The following is a 20,819-nucleotide window of genomic DNA, read 5'->3' as shown; positions in this document are numbered from 1 at the left end:
ACACAAAAAAAGAAGCGTTAACATGCCTTAAACAGCTTAAGCCTCTTCCTCACAGGTGAGCCCACTGTCAAGATATATCAAGCAATGTCCCCAACCAAGTCAGGAAGCAGGGCAGGTCCCTGTAGCCCTTCACTGCCTACAACTTCAAAAGAAACCACCCCTCCTTCCAAACACAGCTCTACAGAGCACGCGGTCCGAGATCCTCTGCACTCTGATACATCCTCAGTCCAGCACTCCCATCTCACCCCAAATATCTTGCACACTGACACATTCACACCATTCCAGCAACAAAAGCTATCAACACAGTGCTGCCTGTATCAAGGCACTAGGGGTGGTAGGCGATCCTGTACAATGCTGATTCTCTGAGAAAGGAGGAATTTCCCGATAGTTCTGGAGAGTGACTGATCTAGTGCTAGGAAAAGGGCACTGTCACTTGAGCTGCTTCAAACACTGTCAGATCTAAGCACGCTCTTCTCCTGGTCATTGGCATTTTGGTTATTAAAAGAGCTGAGCGGATAAAGCTCAGAGAATAACACAGGGGCAAGGTCGGAAAAAAGATGCCTGTGATCCAAGCCAATTTCCAGCAGCAAGTACTGGCCCGTGCATGAAGAACTTGTTCAAAGGAGGGCTCTGGCACTGCAGCACTCACTGTTTTGGAGTTCAAACCCAGAGCTCACATGTGGGCTCCCTGCACAGGGCATGGGGATGCTGATGGAAACACCCCGTGCCCTGCCCCAGAGGAGCCCAGCAGCAACCGGTAGGAAACAGTGAGCACAGGGGTGCGCCTGAAGTCCTGCCTCTCTGGGCAACCCCCGACTCCCATGGACACGCAGAAGTTAGAGGACAGAATCATAGGATGCTTTGGGTTGGAAGGGACCTTAAAAAGCTCCTTGGATGTGGCCACCTGGCCAATTCCTTAGTCCATCCATCAAAACCATAACTCTCCAGTTCAGTGGTAAGGATGTTGGGGGACACTGTATCAACGGCCTTACAGAAGTCACAAAGGCACCAGCTGCAGTTCCCTTGTACGCTGATGCAGTCACCCCGTTGTAGAAGGTCACAAGGCTAGTCAGGCGTAATTTGCTCTTGGTGAAGCTGTGTCGGCTGTCTCTAATCACCTCCCTGTGTTCCATAAACTTTGACATAACTTCCAGGAAGATATGTTCCATGGTCTTACCAGTGACTGATGTGGGACTGACTGGTTGGTAGTTCCCAGGTTCCCCCTTGTTACTCTAAACAATGAGAATAATTCCAAGGACCAAAATAATTCCAAGAGAATTCCTGTATAAATAACGTCAGCCTGACTGATTGTGGGCAGAGTCAAGGAGAGGTAATGAGCCCACTTCCATTCAGATTTAGAAGGAAGAATATTCCAAGAGAAGGCCACTTGGAGGGGAGAAGAAAGCTAGGAGATCTCTAAAGGGGAACACAGGAAACTGCAGACAGCAGCTTCTCAAAGAAAGATGCAGAAGGCTGCCTGGCTGCTCAGGCTGCAGAAGGCCTGTAGCACACAACACACTCTCCCACCTAACCCCGCACATAGCTGGAACGTGTTGGAGGACGTTGCCCTTTGGCAGAACATTTCTCTGGTCAAATGCTAGCAGCAGACACAAACTGACAGCGTGAATCTATGTGCTGGCTACCTCTTGAAGAAGAAACTGCAGTTGCAACGGAGCTCTATTTGGAACTTCTGTGCTCAGCATGGAAGTTGACCTCTGTCTATTAATAGCTCTGTGTTGATGCCTTAGTTCCCAGGTACACACAATGGAAGTTAACATAGAGCAGATGCAAGTGTGTGGGCTGTGTTTGGTGTGGTGGAGCAAAACATACCTTGAAAGGTGACTGTTAGGAATCAAGTAATAGTCAGGAGGATTATTGAAAGCGAGCAAAGACGACTTTGAAAAAGCATTCCCTGTGGGATTTGCAGCATGCCGGTGCTGTTATCAGCCATGCTCTCTGGATTAGCAGAGCATGCCTGTAGGGATCAGTGCACCCTGTGAATCGCCAGCGTGCTGTGCAACATGGAACATGTAGCTTCAAGCTAGTGTGTAGCAAGGTAGACTTGGCAGAGAGCACTGGCTGCTGAAGCAGGACCTACAGCAGAGGTGACATGCCAGTGTCTCACCAAAGCATCCACAATCCCTTCCTTCCTTCCTCCCTTCCTTCCTCCCTTCCAGATTTTTAAATTTCATTCACAGAGAGTATTTCCTGCTCACAGGTTTAAGGGGACGGTGTCTCTTGTGGGCTTTCAAATGGGGTTGTCAGTTATGCTGGAATTATTTGTTAGGCGTGCTGAGCAAGATGTTGTCAGACCCGACAGTTCGACACACAACGCCCAGCCTCCACTGCAGCAGTGTGGAGATTCCCTGCTCACCCCACTAAAGGCTGCTGGGGTGACACCTTCCTCTCAGTGAGGCTTGTATTTGGCAAGGTCTGAGCTTAACGCAAGAGATGACAACATTGTTTGAGCTCTAAGCAACAAGATTTGCGGGAAAGTGTCTCATACCCTCTCCATCCTGAGCTGCCGTGGCCACTTCACTGCTTTGCCAGGCAGCACAGGTGCACATTGCCTGCCCTCCAGATCAGTCTCTTCAGCTCCCTGAGAAGTGCCTCCAGCTAGACACAATCTTGCAGAGTGCCTCGTAGGCTCTCAGAGCAGAGCCATCGCACAACTCCACGCTGCTGTCTGCTTCGCTTCTCACAAAGTGGGTGCTGAGGACTCTGTGCCTGCTCCCAGGCCGAGGAAGGAGTGTGGTTCTCTTTAGGGACTAGAATGGAGCGAGGAGTCAGGAATAGTCAGTCCCTCAGCAGTTCAGGCATGCCTCCAGCGTGGAAGAGACCTGATTTCTGCTCCCAGCTGCCTCCATTTTCTCCTTTTTACCCCAATACTTGCCAGTAGGCAAATGTGTTCACCGTCCAAACACAGGGCACCACAAAGCCCAGAGCTCCTGCAGATGCTTGCCTGTGCATTTTCATTTTCGGTTGGCTTTCTTGGGCATTGCAAGATCTTGTTAGACTTAGGCTCTCTTTTTTTTGCACGTGCCCCTCTTCTCTGTGAAATGAGAAGAAGTCAAGTAACACACTTAAAAGTGATGCAGGTAGATGCTGGATAGAAGGTGCTGGATCATTCTTCCTGATGAGAGTGAGCAGAGAATCAATGTTGTTACACTGGACGCTGTTTTGCATCCAGTTTGCAATGCTCAACCTGTAAAGAGGGCTATTTAAGGCAACACTTGGTTCAGACTCACTGTCTCCTCAGCCCACCCTGCCATCTCCACTCCTGTCCCGTGTGCCTTGCTAGGCCCTGTGCTCACTGCAGGAACTAGCTCCTGCATCAACCACCACCACACGCACAGCAGGGCTGGGAAGAAGTACACTGTCAGAAGTACTCAGCATCAACACGTACTCCGTCCTCCACTTCATAACGTGCTTCTTGCTTTCCCTTCATTGCCAGCTGCTCCTCAGTCATCATTGCTTTCTGACCTGTGTCCGGTTCAGTTAGCATTCATGCCTCACCCAAAGCTCCCTCAGTCCCTTTGGTTCCTGAGAAAATACTTCAAGGCTGTCTGGTCTTCCTGAAAACAAGGGACAGAAGTTACCTCGAGGCACAGAGCTGTTGATGTGATGAGACTACCAGCTCAGGCAGACATCTCTGCATCTGTTCTTCTTCTACTATATCATGACACCATCCATGTGTCTTTAACGCAGGGGCAACACATAATGCATAAGAATAATCCAGCTGAGATGGATGATAGACTACATGAGAATTTGCAGCTGTACATACCCAGTGTGTTTCTGTTGTTCAGACTGGGGTCTGAACGCAGGAAAAAGTGTTTGCCGAGATACATTATTACTTGTACTTTTAACTGACTGTGAAATAAAAGCATGTGCTACCTATCGAACAGCCAATGGACACAAGATAAACATCCAGCAACCGCCAAGGAATAATGGGATCCCATAGATAACTACGGGGACAAAAATAGCAAAAGAGTCTGAGAAGAAGCTAGTCCTGCTTCGTATGCAAAGCAATCTACGGCCTTTATTCTCTAGACATTGAGGTGGGTACAAAGACTAATTACAGAAGAAAGAGACCGAGAGGTTCACATTTTGTGCCGCCCTCGGGTCACTTTGCTGACTCATGACATCCTCACTCCTCCTCTGCTATCTTCGTACTGTGAAACTCGCGGCTCTTCACTCGGAGCTTGTTGACCTGCGACTCTGCAATGTCAGCCCGCTCCTCGGCTTCCTCCAGCTCGTGCTGGATCTTGCGGAACTTGGAGAGGCTGACATTGGACAGTTCCTCCTGTGTGGGGAGAGGGAGTTGGTGGTGAGGAGCCCAGGGCAGGGGTTTCACTCCACCTGTGCCTTGGCCTTCTGGGGCTGTGGCTCTTCCCTGGGGGAAGGCACAAATCTCCATCCACCACCCATCACTGCTTACACGTAAGCCTCACCGTGACCTCCTCATCCTCCCTTACTCAGGACCCCTCTGTGAAAAACATCACCGGTCCTGTGCCACTCTTGAAGAGCAATTTTGTCACTTGCATTTGTCATTTGTGTACTTACTCTCCCAGTACTTGCTGCCCAGCCATCAGTGTGATTTATTAAGGTGAGAAAGACCCTGCAGCCTTCTGCTGATCCTTACTAGCAGAGATTCATGACCTCCAGTTAACTTCAGCCAGTGGATATGGCACCCGGGGCTGTTCAGTCTGACCTCCTGTATACAACAGGCTGCAGACCTTCCCTCCGTTCGTCCCTGGCTGCCGCAGGGTGCCCAGAACTCAGCAAGGCCTCGTGACACCATACTCAATGGTGTGGCCAAGACTGCTGTGTCTTGGGAGTTTCTTTCCTGCCCCTTTCCTGGTATTCATAGCCATCTCAATGAGCGTGCTGCCCTACTGGAAGGTGGCTCTGGCCCATCCTTTGAGCAATACTTACAGCCTCCTCAGCTTGTCTCTTGTAGGATTTCACCTTCATTTGCAGCTTGTCCACCAGATCCTGCAGCCTGAGAATATTCTTCCGGTCCTCCTCAGACTGGAGTGGTTGGAAAGCAGGAAAGAGCGTGAATTACTGGTTCTGCACTGGATGAGGTTAACAATTCCCCTTGGGGATGGTGTGCACAAAATCTGACTTGCTGTGAGAAAACCCTGTCAGCTGAGGGAGGCCTCCTGCCTTACCTGGTAGGTCAGCTCCTTCACCCTCCTCTCGTACTTGCGCACACCCTTCACGGCTTCAGCGCTGCGCTTCTGCTCAGCATCAACCTCCCCTTCCAGCTCCCGCACCTGCAACGAGAAGCCCATCTTTGGAGCTTCCCTGCTGGCTGCTAACGTGGCGTGCTCACTCATGCACAAAGAAAAGCCCCACGCACTCTGGCCTCCAGCTTCTGGATTTGCTTCTTGCCTCCCTTCAGAGCCAGCTGCTCGGCCTCATCCAGACGGTGCTGCAGGTCCTTCACTGTCTGGTCCAGGTTCTTCTTCATCCTCTCCAGGTGGGCGCTGGTGTCCTGCTCCTTCTTCAGCTCTTCTGCCATCATGGCTGCCTGATGAGAGCAAAGGGTCAAAGCCATTGTGGGGCTGGAGAACATGTGAGGGAAAAGACGCCCACCATGGGCACAGAAGGGAGCCCCCAACTCACATCTGTGATGGCCTTCTTGGCCTTCTCTTCAGCATTGCGGGCTTCCTGGATCATATCCTCCATTTCACTCTGGATTTGGGTAATGTCTGTCTCCAGCTTCTTCTTGGTGTTGATCAAGCTGGTGTTCTGTGCAACAGGAAAGATGGGATTTGCAATGTCAGACCTAATGCCTCAATACCAAGAGCCAAAGTGTGAGTATTGTTTCTTGAAAGTCTTTAACACAAGAGTCCTCTTTAGGGCCATAGCTGCAAACCAGACATGGGTGGCTGTCTGGAGCAGCCCTATGACGGCGTGGCTCTGCGTGTGTTTACACAGCAAACACTCACAAGATGCATAACAATCACATTCTGTGTTGTGCCTTGTGGATGGGACTAATTTCCAGAGCAGTGCCTGACCTGGGTATGGAGGAGCTGCACTCGTTCGGTGGCATCCAGAAGCTCCTGCTCAGCCACCTTCCTTGACCGCTCCGTCTGCTCCAGGGCTGCCCGCAGCTCCTCAATTTCAGCCTGCAGCAGGTTTGCTCGGCGCTCCACCATGGCCACCTGCTCCTTCAGGTCCTCCTGCGTCCTCAGAGCATCGTCCAAATGTAGCTGGGTATCCTGCAAAAAGGACAAGAGAAATGGCAAGGTGGCAGCGTGCTCTTGGGCACCAGAATTGTCAGGGACGTCATTTCTCTCCCTGTCGCTTTGCTGAACAGACCTTGAGCACAGCCTGTGTGTTTCTCAGGTTCTTTTGTGCCTCTGCAGCCACGCGGTTGGCATGGCTCAGCTGGATCTCCATTTCATTCAGGTCTCCCTCCATCTTCTTCTTCAGCCGCAGGGCCTCATTCCTGCTCCTGATCTCAGCATCCAGGGTGCTCTGCAAGGACTCCACAACTCGGAGGTGGTTTCTCTTCATCTGGTCAATCTCCTCATCTTTCTCTGCTATCTTCCTGTCAATCTCAGACTTCACCTGGTTGAGCTCAAGCTGGAGGCGCAGGATCTTCCCCTCTTCATGTTCAAGGGACGCCTGGGAAAGAGTGAATAGGAATAATTTTCAGAAGACAAATGTTGACCCCGAAGCCCTGAGTATAAAGGAATGCCACGTTGAGATAATATTGCCACGCTTTTATACAAACACTCTTTTCCTCCTGTGCCTGGCAATGACTCCGCAGTGCTTACAACGAGACAGAGATCCAAGACATGTAAGAGAGCCATAAGTAATGCTGTGTACCTCAGCTTCCTCCAGCGAGGCCTGGAGTTCAGATTTCTCCTGCTCAATCTGCTTCTTGACTTTCTCCAGCTCATGAATGGCCTTGCCTCCCTCTGCAATCTGCTCTGTGAGGTCACCGATCTCCTCTGTGGGAGCAAAGGCCAACGGCACGGTCAGGCACGGAGCAGAACGGGAAGGGCCCTGCCGCACCAAGGTGACGGGCATCTTTGCAGACACGCAGGCACAGACCCCTGTGGAGCGGTGGGTAGTGGTGGGCAGTGGGAAAGGCCAGCCAGGAGCAGAGGGCCAGGGACTTACGCTGCAAGTTCTTGTTCTCACGCTTCAGCGTTTCCAGGTGGTCCAGGGACTCCTCGTAGGCATTCTTCATCTTAAACAGCTCCGTGCTGAGGGAGCGAGACTCCTTCTGGGAGGCCTCCAGCTCAGCCTGCGTTTCCTCATACTTCTGCTTCCATTCTGCCAGGATCTGAAGGGAAACGGCACGTGAGCGTGGATGTGGCAATCGGGAGGGGACGCTCTGCCCAGGAACACCAGGGCTGGAGCCCACAAGACCTTGTCAAAGTTCCTCTGCTTCTTATCCAGAGCTGCGCAGGCAGCATTTGATCGCTCCACGTCAATCATCAGGTCCTCCACTTCATTCTGCAGCCTCTGCTTTGTCTTCTCCAGGGAGGCACATTTGGCATTCACAGCTTCAACGTGTTCCTCTGCATCCTGCAGGCGCTGGGCCAGCTTCTTCCTGGGGGGAGATAAGTACAGCTCCAGGTCAGAGACCAGAGGGCAGCCCATTTTGTACTTCCGTGAGAGGGCAGCTGGCCACTTCTGGGGGCTCTGAGCCCAGTGCCTTTCACAGTGTTTTTTCTGTTCCAAGACTGCATGCTGCCTACAGGTTCTGTCACTCTGTGTCCTAGCCCCTAGGGAGTATTCAGCCTGTTTTCGCATTTCTAGCCCTAAGGGCTACGTTTGTCCCTCCAGTTTGCACTTTTTCCACAGCACACTTTCCTGTCTCTCCCTCTGACCCCTCTACCACAAAGACAACAGATCCCTGCCTTTGTCCCACCCCTGTCGTAACCCACTCCCAGAGACTCCACTTTCCCTTGACAGCCTCAGTCTTCTCCAGCCGTTTGACATCCCACTTCCCACATACTTGGCCTCCTCCAGCTCCTCCGTGCGCTGAATAGCGTCCGTCTCGTATTTGGTTCTCCACTGGGCCACTTCGCTGTTGGCCTTGGACAGGGCGCGCTGCAGCTCCCCCTTGGCTTCCTGCTCCTCCTCGTATTGCTCCCGCAGCAGGTCACAGTCGTGGCGAGCAGACTGCAAGGCGTGGGCCAGCGCGTTCTTGGCCTGGGGAAACAAAGGGATCGGTAACCTGAATACTTGCCTTGAGATGCCTCTTGACAGTGAAACTGACAGTGAAATTGGGCTGAAACTCTAACTAGGCAAATGCAAAGCTGGGAGCTGATGAAGCCTTCATCAATGTGTTCTGCAAGGTCAGGATGTGTTAGTGACAGGGGCTCTGGGGTCCGTAACCTGCTGTTGCTCTAAACGCTTTGACACACGTGTCTGCATCCTGTCCTAGAGAGTATTGTCAGGATCTCGTGAAAGCCTTGTGGACTACTTCCTCCAGGGTCAAAACCATTACGCTTCCTTCCCTCTCTAGCTTAGGAGTGAGGGTATGTGTGTTACTGGTGTTCCCTCCAGTACTACATGTGTTTTGGGGAAAGAATATGAAACCAGTCTTGGATTGGACAGGATTCTGCGGATGGTTTTGAGGTGATGTAGGTTGCGGACAGTAGGGTGCTTCCGGACCTTTATTTCTTCCTCCAGATGTCTCTTGAGCTCCTCAATCTGCTGGGTAAATCCTTGCTTGCCCCTAGACAGCTGAGAAATCAGAGCATCTTTTTCCTCCACCTGGCGTGAATATTCACCTGGTAAGGGTAAAGAGAAAAAAGGTAGCCCGACTACTATCAATACGACGGTTTCTTCATGTAAGCCCACGTCATCAGGAGTGGCCGGGAGAGGTTATAGCAGGAATCATCTTGCACCCTGTGGGATCCTCACGGCATGCAGGTCCTCACAGTGAAGCTCAGGAATGAGGATGTCTCACCTGATTCTGTCTGCAGACGAGCTCGTTGAGTATTGAGGTCATTGATCATGCGCTGATTCTGTTCCTCCTTTGTTTTAATCTCACTCAGCTGGTCTTCCAGAGTGCGGCACATCTTCTCCAGGTTTGCCTAGAGAGCAAACAGAAGGAAGGAAAGGAGATGAACACCTGGACTCTGCCCTGTGCTGACAGCAAGGACCTTTGTAATGAGAATGTGGCTGGTAGACATAGCCTATGTGCCATACATCAGCCCTGTGAGCATGTGCCACCGCAGTTCAATACCTTGGCTTTGGAGACAGACTCCATGTTACTGGCCAAGTCGTCAATCTCCATCTTGAGCTCACTCTTCTCCTTCTCCAGCTTCTGCTTCACTCGCTGCAGGTTGTCGATCTGCTCCCCAAGCTCAGCGGTGCTGTCCGCATGCTTCTTGCGCAGGGCCGCAGCCGTGGCTTCGTGCTGCAGCGTGGCCTCCTCCAGGTCGCGACGCATCTTCTGAAATTCTGCCTCACGCTTCTTGTTCATCTCAATCTGAGCGGCGGTAGCCCCTCCGGCTTCTTCCAGGCGCTCGCTGATCTCCTCTAGCTCCCTCGACAGGTCAGCCCGATGCTTCTCGGCTTTTGCCCGAGACGTTCGCTCTGCCTCAATTTCCTCCTCCAGCTCCTCAATACGAGCCTGGGGAACATTAGGCACCCTTCGCACCCATGCCCTCCTCCTTCCCGGCCTGAGACTGGCTGAGAGAGGGGAAGGGCCAGACACTTGCCTGCAGCTCCTTGATCTTCTTCTGTAACTGCATGCCCAGGGCTTGCTCATCCTCAATTTTGCTCTGGATCTGGCTGATTTCAAAGTCTTTCCTTTGGGCAAAGCAAACTGTGTTAGCGTCTGAGCAAAACCCCCCAAGCGCACCAGCCCCACAGTCTGGTGCCCCACAGCCACGCTTACTTCTTCAGTTTCTCATCCAGCTGCTGCTTGTCGTTCTCCAAATCCATGATGCTGTCCTGGGCCAGCTTCAGGTCTCCTTCGAGTTTCCTCTTTGCTCTCTCAAGGTCCATGCGCAGTTTCTTCTCTTGCTCCAGGGACCCTTCCAGCTGAATAGAAGATAACCACCAGTGCTCTACCAGCCAGTTCTATAATCTATACCCGCCCTGTTCTTCTGGACAACCGTGCTTACATCGTCCACTTGCTGCTCCAGCTTGGTCTTAGCTTTGGTCAGCGTATTGACTTTGTCCTCCTCTGCCTGCAGGTCATCCAGTGTCTGCTGATGGGCCTCTTGGAGGGCTTTCTTCTCTTTAGTCAGCTTGGCAATGGTCTCGTCCAGGGCCGCCATCTCCTCTGTGAGGTTTTTCACCTGTTGATTGTGAGAAAGTGCCAAATGTCTGTGTAGAAGACTTGACTGCTTGTGCAGTGGCACTTTCCCTTTGCAGTGCTTAGCCAGGAGCTCGTGTATTTGGGCTGCCCCGCTGTGGTGCTCCTGGTATGTCCCAAACCTGGCTTTGTTCTGAGGATGCCAGGCTCATCGGGGAGGCCTCTGTCCTTTGCCCTTCATGTGACTCCCCATGTTTGTACCTTGTTTTCGGTGGCATGTTTTTCCTTCTCCACTTTGGCCAACGTTAACTCCAGGTCATCAATATCTTTCTTCAGCTCTGAACATTCATCCTCCAGTTTTCTCTTCTTGGCTGTCAGCTCAGCATTGATTTCCTCCTCATCCTCAGCCCTTTCAGTCACCTCCTTAATTTTGGCTTCCAGCTGGATTTTGGTTTTGATGAGCTGGTCACACCTTTCCTCAGCATCAGCCAAGCTATCGGCTTCCTGGTGGGGAGACAGAGATTTTCATGGGTTATAATGTTTTGAAGTATCTCCACCCTGTCTTCTCCGTTACTGAGGAGGCATGTGTTAAAATGGGGGCTGAACCTGACTTCCACTCCAGCAACTGGAAGATCTTGCCTACTGGCCCACTGCAAGCCTTGTCATCTGGAATCATTATCGATTCCAAGGTTTCTGTGTCTCTTAAAAATGCCTCACAGAGAGGGTAGCTATGACAACACCTCACGCACCCACAAGCACGACAGAACAGCGGTCACTTCAGTTACTACTTTCAGCAGGAGCTAGGGCTTGGAGTCCTTTTGCCTGACAGAAACAGTATTCTGAAGCACTCTGACTGTATATTGTCCTTTTCCCAGGGACAAACGGGTGGTGACACTCACCGCCTGCACTTGGAGCTGCAGGTCATTCTTCTCCTGCAGCAGGACCACCATTTTCTCCTCCAGCTCCTTCCTCTTTGCCTCAGACTTTGCAAGCTCTTCCTTGGTTTTCTCAAACTCCTGTTTCATGTTGGCCATCTCCTTCTCAGACTCTGCACTCTTCAGCAAGGGCTTGATCTTGAAGAACAGCTTCATCCAGGGCCAGTGCTTCACGTTCATGAATGCGCGAACATTGTACTGGATGCAGAAGATGGCATCCCTGAAATAAAATTCACATAGCTATTGCATATTTTGTGGGTGGTGAATGTAGACTCAATTAGCCAAGACACAAAGGACACAATATGTGGGTGAAAAATGTCTACCTCCTCTCCACCATTTTCCGATACTCCACTCTCATCAGGAAGCCTCTGCACCTGGCTTGTGTCCTGGTCATAATCTCTGCTAGTTTTTCATCTCTCATCTCCTCCAGCAGACCTATCAGTCCAGCTTTGAAGAACACCTTAAGAAAGGGAGCATTGTAGCACATCAGTCTCATGTAGTGCATGGCAGAGGCACATAGTGTTTGAAAGAAGGACTTGTTTCTACCTTGGTGTGACCAAATCTGTACTGAGTGTGATCCACATCAATGGACCCAAGAAGCTTCTCTGAAGCCTTCTTGCTATCCATGAACTGACCTTCTGGAATAGCGCTTATGTTAAGCACTCTGTATCTGTAGGAGAAAGTAGAACATGAAGATATCTCCATCGAGAAAACCTCCACTGCAAGTGAACCTCTCAGTCTTCTCAAGTCTGAGTGGGTACGGTCATGCATTAGAGATAGTCCATTTTTTCAAGACAGTGTAAGTGAAGATTTCATGTTGTTACCTCAGAGCCCAAGGAAATCCTGATCATCAGCCATGTCATATCATCATGAACTGGCAGTGAAATATTTTTATATTACTGTTCATTTCCTTCTTAAAATATTTGTGTTAGGATACTTGGTCTTTTCTAAGCAACAGCTCTCAGCTGGTCATTTTCAGCAACAATTGACTACGTCATTGATAGGGACAGATCTCCCTGAAGACAGTTCACAGGCATTTTTAGGACATGGGGTGGAAACATGTATTGTTCAAATATGGAGTGGATGGGTGAAGGAAATTTTTATGGTATGTCACCGTTTACAGAGGTAAACTAATGTGATTTGATTACAGTGTATGTAGTATACTCTGTAGTAAATCTGATGTTTAAGCCATTTAGGACATGGAAGGTATAGAACAGGAAAAGAATGGGGAGAAAGGCGGAGCGCTGTTACCTTTGTTTGAAGTCAGCATACAGGACTCTGCTGGGGAACCCTTTCCTGCAAATTCTGATCCCTTCCAGCACGCCGTTACACCGCAGCTGATGCAGCACCAGCTCGTGCTCCATGGCACCTAACAAACGCCACCGTTAATGACTTCCCCATTGTTTGATACTCAGGGAAAGCGCTTCTGTGGCTTGAGTTTTCCTCCTATTGCATTCGCTTACCAGGTGTTTTTGTTTCATTTGGGATGATGCATCGTACAAAATGGGGGTGAGTGCTTCGAAGATTTGTCATCAGCTTGTTTAAGTTCTCCTATGAGATTATAAGGTAAAGTTTAGGTCAACAAATTAAAGATCTGCATCCCTGCAGCTGCAACTGCTTCATCAATGGAAAGGAATTAATTATTTGTCAGATTTAAACCAGATTACAACATTTCCATATTAATGTAGAAAAGCTATGTCTTCATCCATTTTTCAATGTTGAATATTACTATTAAAAGTAAATACAATTTGGTTACTGTGTCATCATAATTTACTATTTACAAGAACTGGGATATAAGTCGTTTGATACCCTGAGACTCATGCTTTTGAAAATTATGAACAATTCCCTATGCTTGCTCTCGTTATTCAGTGTCTTGGTTAGGTTTTTTTATGTGACAATCTTAAAGCCAACCTTTCTGTTTTTCAGAAATGCACTGTTACTTAAGAGTCATGCATGGAGCAGTATTCAAAATATTCAGAAGTCAAAAATCTTTGTTTGGCAAAACGTTCTGAACTATGTGCAACAGCAGAAATTTGCCTATTTCAATGTCATATTCAGCTAAAAAATAGAAAGGTATGAAAAAAAGTCTGAATGGCAACATCCTCAACCATTTCAAAGAATTTTCATTTTGATATATTAATAAGACAATATCATTCAATGTTGCAAAAGAGAAGAAACTTATCCATCAATTAAATGGAAATAAAATTTACCTATAGTACATGAACTTCTTCACTTTCTTGATATAGGACTTCAAGGGTCATAACATCACTTTTCATATTTTAAATTCCCTTTCTTAAAGTAAAAAGAGTCAAAGTGAGGAAACTGGTACGTACCCGGAAAAGAGCTGAGACAGTCTGGAAAGAAGAACCCTTCTTCTTGCCACCCTTTTTGCCACCACCCTCTATAAATGAAAGGAGGGGGAAAGAATATTAAAATGCTGAAGCTGAACACTGAACTAAAGAAGAGAAAACAATTTTTTAACATTCAGGTTTTCCTGTTTAATTTCCTGTCAACAGTATCCCACACTGAAAATACAATTTTCACAGAGCTGACCTGCATCTGCTCCACCATAGTTGGCAAAGAGTAAGGCCAGCGTCTTCACAGAGGATTTCTGGTACAACCCAATGACAGTTTCATTCAGGGGGTCCTTGTTCTTCTCCAGCCAGCCAGTGATGTTGTAGTCCACCGTGCCAGCATAATGTATCAGGGAGAAGTGGGCCTCAGCCTTGCCTTTGGTAGGCTTGGGCTTCTGGAAGTTGCTGGACTTGCCCAGATGCTGGTCGTAGAGCTTGTTCTTGAAAGAGGTGTCAGTTGCCTTGGGGAACATGCACTCCTCTTCCAGGATGGAGAAGATGCCCATGGGCTGGAAAACATTAGAATAGACAAGATGGAGAAGCACATTCCTGAGTTGGAAAGAGGCTTGTCTTAGGGCAGAAAGATGTGAAACAAATCATAATATAAGGTTGCTTCTCTTCTTTTCTGGACAATATGTCACAGAAAATTTACTGACGTTTCTAATTTTTTGTCATTGGTGTTTCACCTTTACTTGTGGAACTAATTTTAACCATTTGCTGGCAACATTATAAATTACAGAAATACAGAGCACTTTAATAACTGAAATTTACCATTTTAACCCAGACATAAACAAACTCTTTATGTATCCCTCAATAACTACAGGATTCCAGTACTAGTGCACCTGAACAGGAAGGATACCTTCTCAATGAGCTCAATGCAGGCAGCCAGGTCCATCCCAAAGTCAATGAATGTCCACTCAATTCCCTCCTTCTTGTACTCCTCCTGCTCCAGCACGAACATGTGGTGGTTGAAGAACTGTTGCAGCTTCTCATTGGTGAAGTTGATACACAGCTGCTCAAAGCTGTTGAACTGCCAGGCACAGAAAGACATGCAATGCTGTCAGGGTTTAGCCATCACAACAAGAATTTTCCCTGTGTATTTCTTATCCTTCTTTTGTCTTTTCAGACAAGCACAAGGCTCCTTCCCTATCTGTTCTCCCAGAAAACCCTCAGTGCGACTGTACTTGCCCTCTGAAGAGAGAAAAGACCTGTAAGTCATTGTAATGTAGAGGGTGGGGTTTTTTTCATTTTTTATCATTCCATATAATATGGATACTTTAATTATGATAATTAATCCTTATCCCTTTGGAAACCCTTAATTCTAAAGCAAATTTAGTAATTTCAGCACACTATCTCCTAGAATAACAAATTTATTACTAAACTCTGCCTCTCCAAACACCCTGATCATGAATACAGCCTCAATTTGATACTCAAATGTTTTTTGTTCTTAAGAGAGTGGCTCTAGATATTTCCATGAGCTGGTATGGAAGCTTTTGGGGTTCTTTCACAAACTGCACAAGCATTTCCTAATCTCTTTCAATAATTTTCACCAACAGTCTGAACATTTCTAATGTCTGTCACTATTTTCCACATCCTTGGCCCATATAATTTTGTCAAAGATTACTTCCTTTTTCTTCGTTTTAACTAAGTTTAATATTCTTGTATGCTGTGCTATTAGTTTCTTTCCTGTCAAGATCTAACTTGAAAAGGCCAACTTCTTTCATAGTGAGATCTCTTGATCATTGTACCTTTTACAAAAAAAAAAAATGACTTAATTAAAAGAAGTCATAATTTTCTTAACACCCACTGCCCCTTCCATGAAGCTGTTGTGAAATCCCTGCTCCTTACATCAAAGATCTCAAAGCCAGCAATGTCCAGGACACCAATGAAGTACTGTCTGGGTTGTTTGGTATCCAGCTGTTGGTTGATGCGAACAACCATCCACAAGAACATCCTCTCGTAGACAGCCTTTGCCAGAGCACCAACTGCATTGTTCACCTAAAGCAAAGGGGAAACACACAGAAGTTACTGCACAGAGAAATTTTAAGGAATTTTAACTGTCTGAAGAGATATTCTGAAGAAAAATCATTTTTTCCTAATAACCAATTATTTTACCTGCTCCACAGTTTGACCTTTGGTCACAAATTCATTCCCAACTTTCACCCGAGGATAACACAGAGCTTTGAGCAGGTCAGCTGAGTTCAGGCCCATCAGGTAGGCAGCCTTGTCAGCAACTGAAAGACAAGAAAGGCAAAGAAAATATTGATCATTGGATAAGGACTGGAATTTTATCAATGGGTGTATGTCTCAGAAATCACACCAATGTTCAAAATTCTTGACTGCAAGTCTTTTAATCTAGTATCACAGCAAGTATATTGAATACAGGAAAGCTGTGAAAGCCAATATTGACATTTTTTTGAAAGTAGTTACCAGTGTGAAAGGTTTCCTTGAATACCTTAACTAAATTCATAAACTGTAACAACAATCTCAAAAAAGAGATTAGGAAACATAAACATCAAAAATTTAAAAATACATAAGGAATAAAACTTGGCATCTTAGACAATATCTAAGAAAGCTTACAATTTTTTTATTTACATATAGCTAGGCCACGGTCTGAGCTGCCAATAGAAGTATGCACATACCAGAGTTGATGCTAGAGCCTATGTCTGCAACCAGGGAAGCTTCCTCTTTAAAAGAGCTTGTTAAAACCCTCTACATGATAAATGGAAAGATCCATGAAATTAGCCCAGCAAAAAGCTAACTGAAGGAGTAACAGTAAGATAGGCAGGGGTCAGAGAATTAGATTTGGAACTTCAAGGACCCTGAAAGAAACATTATTCAGTTTTCACTTGATTAAGCTATAGCTTTCATCCTGTCTACAAGCAATATTTCCCAAAACCGATTTCTTTATTAAAGGGTCAGTTGCTAAGGACCTTCTGTGCCATCGGGCTCTGCCTGCTCCTCACGCTGCTTCTGCTTGAACTTCAGGTTCCCGTAGTGCATGACAGCCCCTGTCAGCTTGTAGATGGCTGTCTTCTCATCAGCAGTGAAGCCCAGGATGTCAATGGCACTCTGCAGTCAAAACAACGAAGGAAAATGCATGTCCTTAGCAGGCCACCTATGTCACCATCAAAACAAGTGTACAGTAGGTACCTCTTTTCTGTGTCACTTACGTCTGTAGCCATGAGCTCCTCCTGGTCATCAATGCTGGGAACAGTGACCTCACCTTGACTCACAAAGTGGAAATCAAAAGGGTTGGTGGTAATGAGGAGCATGTCTGAAAGCAGGAAGAGGCAAGGCAGACGCTTAGTTTTGCCAGCCAGGTAACAGAGGGAACTGCTGCTCAGCAATCATCCCCAAAAAGTCATAAAGACCCTTCCTACCAATTAGCTCCGGCTTCTTGTTGGACGTGACCTGATAGAATATGTGGTAGCTTCTTTCTGCTGGGAGCTGGAAAGTGACTCTGGACTTCTCCAGCAGGTCTGTCAAGGAGGGTAGCAAGGGTCAGGCACTGGTACTCACATGGAGCTGGGAATTTAGGAAGGAGTGGGATCAGGCCAGGAGAGCGACTTACAAGTTTCAATGTCAGCAGAAGCCAGTTTGCCTGTGGCCCCAAAGTGGATTCTGATGAATTTGCCCTGTTAAGGAGAAGCAGCGGCATTTCAGCCTGGAGGCGTTTCATTGCTGTCTCCTTCTGTGAGAATGCCACTAGCCCATCACTACTGTTAGAACAAGGAGCAATTTCTGCTAAAACAGCTTACAAAGCGTGAGGAGTTGTCGTTCCTCACGGTCTTGGCGTTTCCAAAGGCCTCCAGCAGTGGGTTGGCGCTGATGATTTGATCCTCAAGCGTTCCCTGCAGGATGAGAATTATTGCTGCTTATCCTTTCCAAAAATCACGTCAGGAACAGAGGAAAGCATTGATTCCAGCCAGCACCTGTTAATTTACCTGCATTTTGCCTGACTGCTCCTCTTTCTTCTTGTCCCCGCTCGCTGCAATTGTTGCAAAGTACTGGATGACACGCTTTGTGTTCACAGTCTTCCCGGCACCGGATTCTCCGCTGTCAACCCAAAGAGAGACACAGAGAGCGTGTGGTCAGGCAGGAGGTCCCCTGGCACCGGGCAGCCCCGCAGGGACCCGAGCAGGGGGTGTACGTACGTGATCAGGATCGACTGGTTCTCACGATCTGCAAAAAGGTGGAAAGATTTTTCTTAGTGGTGCTCAATTGCAAAGAAATCAAAATCTGTGAGCAAAACTAACTGTGTACTGAAGCATTGTTAAGAGTTTAGGAATTCTAGATAGCCAATTTCCAGTTAAATCACCTTGAAAATGTGGCATTTAATCCATTTCGTAAATTTTTTAAGTTCCCCAAATAAAAAAAGTGAACTGTTATTTGGATATGTGTGTAAGATTAAATATGCTAGCTTCTTTTTAAGATAATTCTCTTTCAATCAAGATCGATATTTTTGTATATATGAAAGAACCAAACCCAAATATCATTAATATCATTTTATAATTTCAATATGATTAAAGTGACTAAAACATGTAACGTAAAATGAATTGGCACCTTCTGGTGACTCAAGAGCTGTCTGAGATAAGACTATAGGTCCTCCTGATTTCAAGAATATTTTGAGCCAGGCACAGTATAATTGTATGCAATGGTCTGGGTAGACTTTGCATGAATTGGTCTCCTAATTTTAGTCATTGAAATAGACCTTTAGGACACGTGATTTTCTTTAATAAAAGTATCCAGGACTTCAGTATCTTGTATGCAATTTGTGATTCCCTTTGCTTTTTAAAAAATTTGAACTGATAGTTGTTTTAATGCTTCCTAGCAGTTCAAATGTTAGGCAGAAAGTAAGAATGAATTCTGATTCTGCTTTCTGTACAACCCTTAATATCTGTGCAAATTCGATTTCACAAATTTCTGTGATATATTCCCTCAGTTTTCTCTTCTCTATCATCAGTGTTCCTACCTACTTGTTATTCATACCTAATTTATTTCGTGCTTATGAATGTTTTTTTGTCCTTTGGTGAATATTTCCATGTTCACTATATCCTTTTTTAATGTGAAAAACTAGAACTGGTGCATTAGTTAAGATGTCAGTGTTCCACTTTTTAACAAAATGTGGTATCATGGAACTACTGCACTTTTTGTTCTCTTTTTGTCCTGTCCCACCAGTCCCCGCAGTAATTACTAACATTCATTTTCTTTTCTTCTACCTTAATAAGCATTGAGCCAAAATTTCTGTAGCATTTTTCACTGTAAGTCTGAGATCTTATTCTTGAGAAGTAATATCTGTTTCTTAGCTAGCCGTTCTGCCAATCTTCCATTTTCCATTGTATCTCCTGCCTTTTAGGCTCTCTCTGCCTCATCTGACAATCCTTTATAATTTGCAGTTTTAAGGCAGTAAAAAAGCTCTGATAGTGCAGTTATTTGCATTTGGAACTTCAATTTACAGTGATTTTTTCTTACTTTCTTATATGGATGTTAAGTTAGTAAGTTTGATTCCATGCCTTTTATTAAAATAGAGCACCAACATGACTTTAGCATTGCTAACTCTGCTTTCCATCAGACCTTTTACTCAGCAATTACAAAACCTAATTTCTAGACTTCCTTCTATGACATTCTCACATGTGCTGTTTATCTCATTTCAAGATAGGCATTCTAGTTTACTCAGCTGACATATATAATGTAAATATAATTTCATCTGTTCAAAGATTATCTGCAAAGAAAAGATTTTTCCTGAAGTGTATACCACAATGTCATTTGAAGGGTTATCAAGCAACTCACCATTTAACATGAACTGATAGGCGTTGTCTGAGATGGAGAAGATGTGTGGAGGGGCCTCCTGGCGCTTCTTGCCTCGGTAGGCCAACACCACCTCCGGGTTGTACACCGGCAGCCACTTGTAGGGGTTGACAGTGACGCAGAAGAGCCCCGAGTAGGTCTGCGAGGAAGGGAGACAGCACGTTGGCTCCCACTTGGCCTGGCAGAGCAGTTCCTCCCGGCTGCCCAAAGGCAGGCTGCTGCTGGTACTTACGTAGATCATCCAGGCTGCGTAACGCTCTTTGAGGTTGTACAGCACAGCGGGCTCGTGGAGGTGGGTCATCATGGCCATGTCCTCGATCTTGTCGTACTTGGGAGGGTTCATGGAGAAGATTTGATCTTCCTTCACGGTCAGGGTCTGTCAAGGAGACAAAAGATCTGTGTGCGTCAGCTGAAAGCTCAGAGTGGGAATCAAATGCTGATCTGAATCTTGAATTTTACTCACCTCTCCAGCTTCAGTCTGGACAGTGACCTTCCCTGATTCCCTGCTCTGGATTGTTCCTTTCACAAAGGATTCTTTAGGGTGGACCACAAAGACGGATGACTTGGCATCAAAAGGCTTGTTCTGGGCCTCAATTCTCTCCTTTTCCGATTTTCGGAGGTAAGGAGCTGCCTCCCCAAAAACAGCCATCTCAGAGTCTGGAGAAGTCATGTCTGCGCTTTACTGAAGACAGCTCAACAAAAGTCTGAAGGGGGAAAAAATACCTTCAATCAATTAGACAATAGTTTTCTGTGCCGGTGATGAAATACCTTACCGTTTCTATCTTCCCAGTATTTAACTAGTATGTCATTTTCAATAACACCTTTTGAAAGCTAGTTTTGATTTGAACACCTAAGTACTTACATCCTACTTGAGACTGAGACAGCATTCTAAATAATTTTAGTCTTTTAACTATGAACAGAGTTTTTAAGAACAATTATAATGTTGCAGTATTATCATACTGTTGGGTGTTTTTTCATTTTATATTGGTATATTGAAGAACTAAACATAAAGCAAATCTTTCTCTTCTGCGGCCCTTAATTATCAGCAATATGTCTCCAAGAAGGCCTTTCATTACCCAAGATCAGTGGAAAGTGAATTTACTTACTTTCACACTGTATACATCCTATCAGGCTCAGTACAATCTTTTCTGTGAGGGGTAGGAATAAAAAAAATAGGGAACAAATATAGTAAAATTACCTCAAGGTAACTGGACTAACAGTCAATAACTTGCTGTGCTGCCTGTCATGACATTAGAGGTTCTAAGGCACTCACTAGTGTATTTACAATTTGGTGACTTCCTTCTTATATTGCATAGTATTTCAGGCATAAATTTTGAGTTGGAAATAAAAAGATGTCATGGAAAACAGATTGAAAATTCCCAGTATTAGAACCCTCCCTTCTGCTTATCTGAAACAATCAGAATGCAATGAGACATGCAAAATTAAAAGAAATTGCTTAGCCTCTGCAATCCTACA

General features: G+C 46.4%; 1 protein-coding gene across 1 annotated transcript in view; it reads right to left on the bottom strand.

The window, feature by feature from the left end:
* The window catches only part of LOC121085429, a 58,603-nt gene extending 38,590 nt beyond the window's left edge, over positions 1-20,013 (bottom strand). The window contains exons 1-38 of the mRNA XM_040588118.1: positions 19,807-20,013; positions 19,576-19,719; positions 19,326-19,482; positions 17,690-17,717; positions 17,480-17,591; positions 17,294-17,386; positions 17,107-17,170; positions 16,916-17,014; positions 16,706-16,809; positions 16,466-16,604; positions 15,648-15,766; positions 15,381-15,530; positions 14,392-14,562; positions 13,703-14,041; positions 13,512-13,577; positions 12,642-12,729; positions 12,430-12,547; positions 11,725-11,848; positions 11,502-11,638; positions 11,143-11,398; positions 10,505-10,747; positions 10,110-10,286; positions 9,881-10,026; positions 9,702-9,792; positions 9,224-9,613; positions 8,945-9,071; positions 8,647-8,765; positions 7,985-8,181; positions 7,393-7,576; positions 7,141-7,306; positions 6,844-6,968; positions 6,331-6,639; positions 6,027-6,230; positions 5,632-5,757; positions 5,366-5,536; positions 5,175-5,279; positions 4,936-5,031; positions 4,149-4,303 (exon numbers count right to left, since the gene is read on the bottom strand). Coding sequence (XP_040444052.1) covers positions 4,149-4,303; positions 4,936-5,031; positions 5,175-5,279; positions 5,366-5,536; positions 5,632-5,757; positions 6,027-6,230; positions 6,331-6,639; positions 6,844-6,968; positions 7,141-7,306; positions 7,393-7,576; positions 7,985-8,181; positions 8,647-8,765; positions 8,945-9,071; positions 9,224-9,613; positions 9,702-9,792; positions 9,881-10,026; positions 10,110-10,286; positions 10,505-10,747; positions 11,143-11,398; positions 11,502-11,638; positions 11,725-11,848; positions 12,430-12,547; positions 12,642-12,729; positions 13,512-13,577; positions 13,703-14,041; positions 14,392-14,562; positions 15,381-15,530; positions 15,648-15,766; positions 16,466-16,604; positions 16,706-16,809; positions 16,916-17,014; positions 17,107-17,170; positions 17,294-17,386; positions 17,480-17,591; positions 17,690-17,717; positions 19,326-19,482; positions 19,576-19,719; positions 19,807-20,013 — 5,846 coding nt within the window. The remainder of the gene's footprint in view (positions 1-4,148; positions 4,304-4,935; positions 5,032-5,174; positions 5,280-5,365; positions 5,537-5,631; positions 5,758-6,026; positions 6,231-6,330; positions 6,640-6,843; positions 6,969-7,140; positions 7,307-7,392; positions 7,577-7,984; positions 8,182-8,646; positions 8,766-8,944; positions 9,072-9,223; positions 9,614-9,701; positions 9,793-9,880; positions 10,027-10,109; positions 10,287-10,504; positions 10,748-11,142; positions 11,399-11,501; positions 11,639-11,724; positions 11,849-12,429; positions 12,548-12,641; positions 12,730-13,511; positions 13,578-13,702; positions 14,042-14,391; positions 14,563-15,380; positions 15,531-15,647; positions 15,767-16,465; positions 16,605-16,705; positions 16,810-16,915; positions 17,015-17,106; positions 17,171-17,293; positions 17,387-17,479; positions 17,592-17,689; positions 17,718-19,325; positions 19,483-19,575; positions 19,720-19,806) is intronic.
* Positions 20,014-20,819: the final 806 nt, after the last annotated feature.

The sequence above is a fragment of the Falco naumanni genome, chromosome 1 (genome assembly GCF_017639655.2).
Source record: "Falco naumanni isolate bFalNau1 chromosome 1, bFalNau1.pat, whole genome shotgun sequence".
Classification (NCBI taxonomy): domain Eukaryota; kingdom Metazoa; phylum Chordata; class Aves; order Falconiformes; family Falconidae; genus Falco; species Falco naumanni.
Note: the sequence above shows the minus strand (reverse complement) of the source record. Positions and strands in the feature narration are given on the sequence as shown.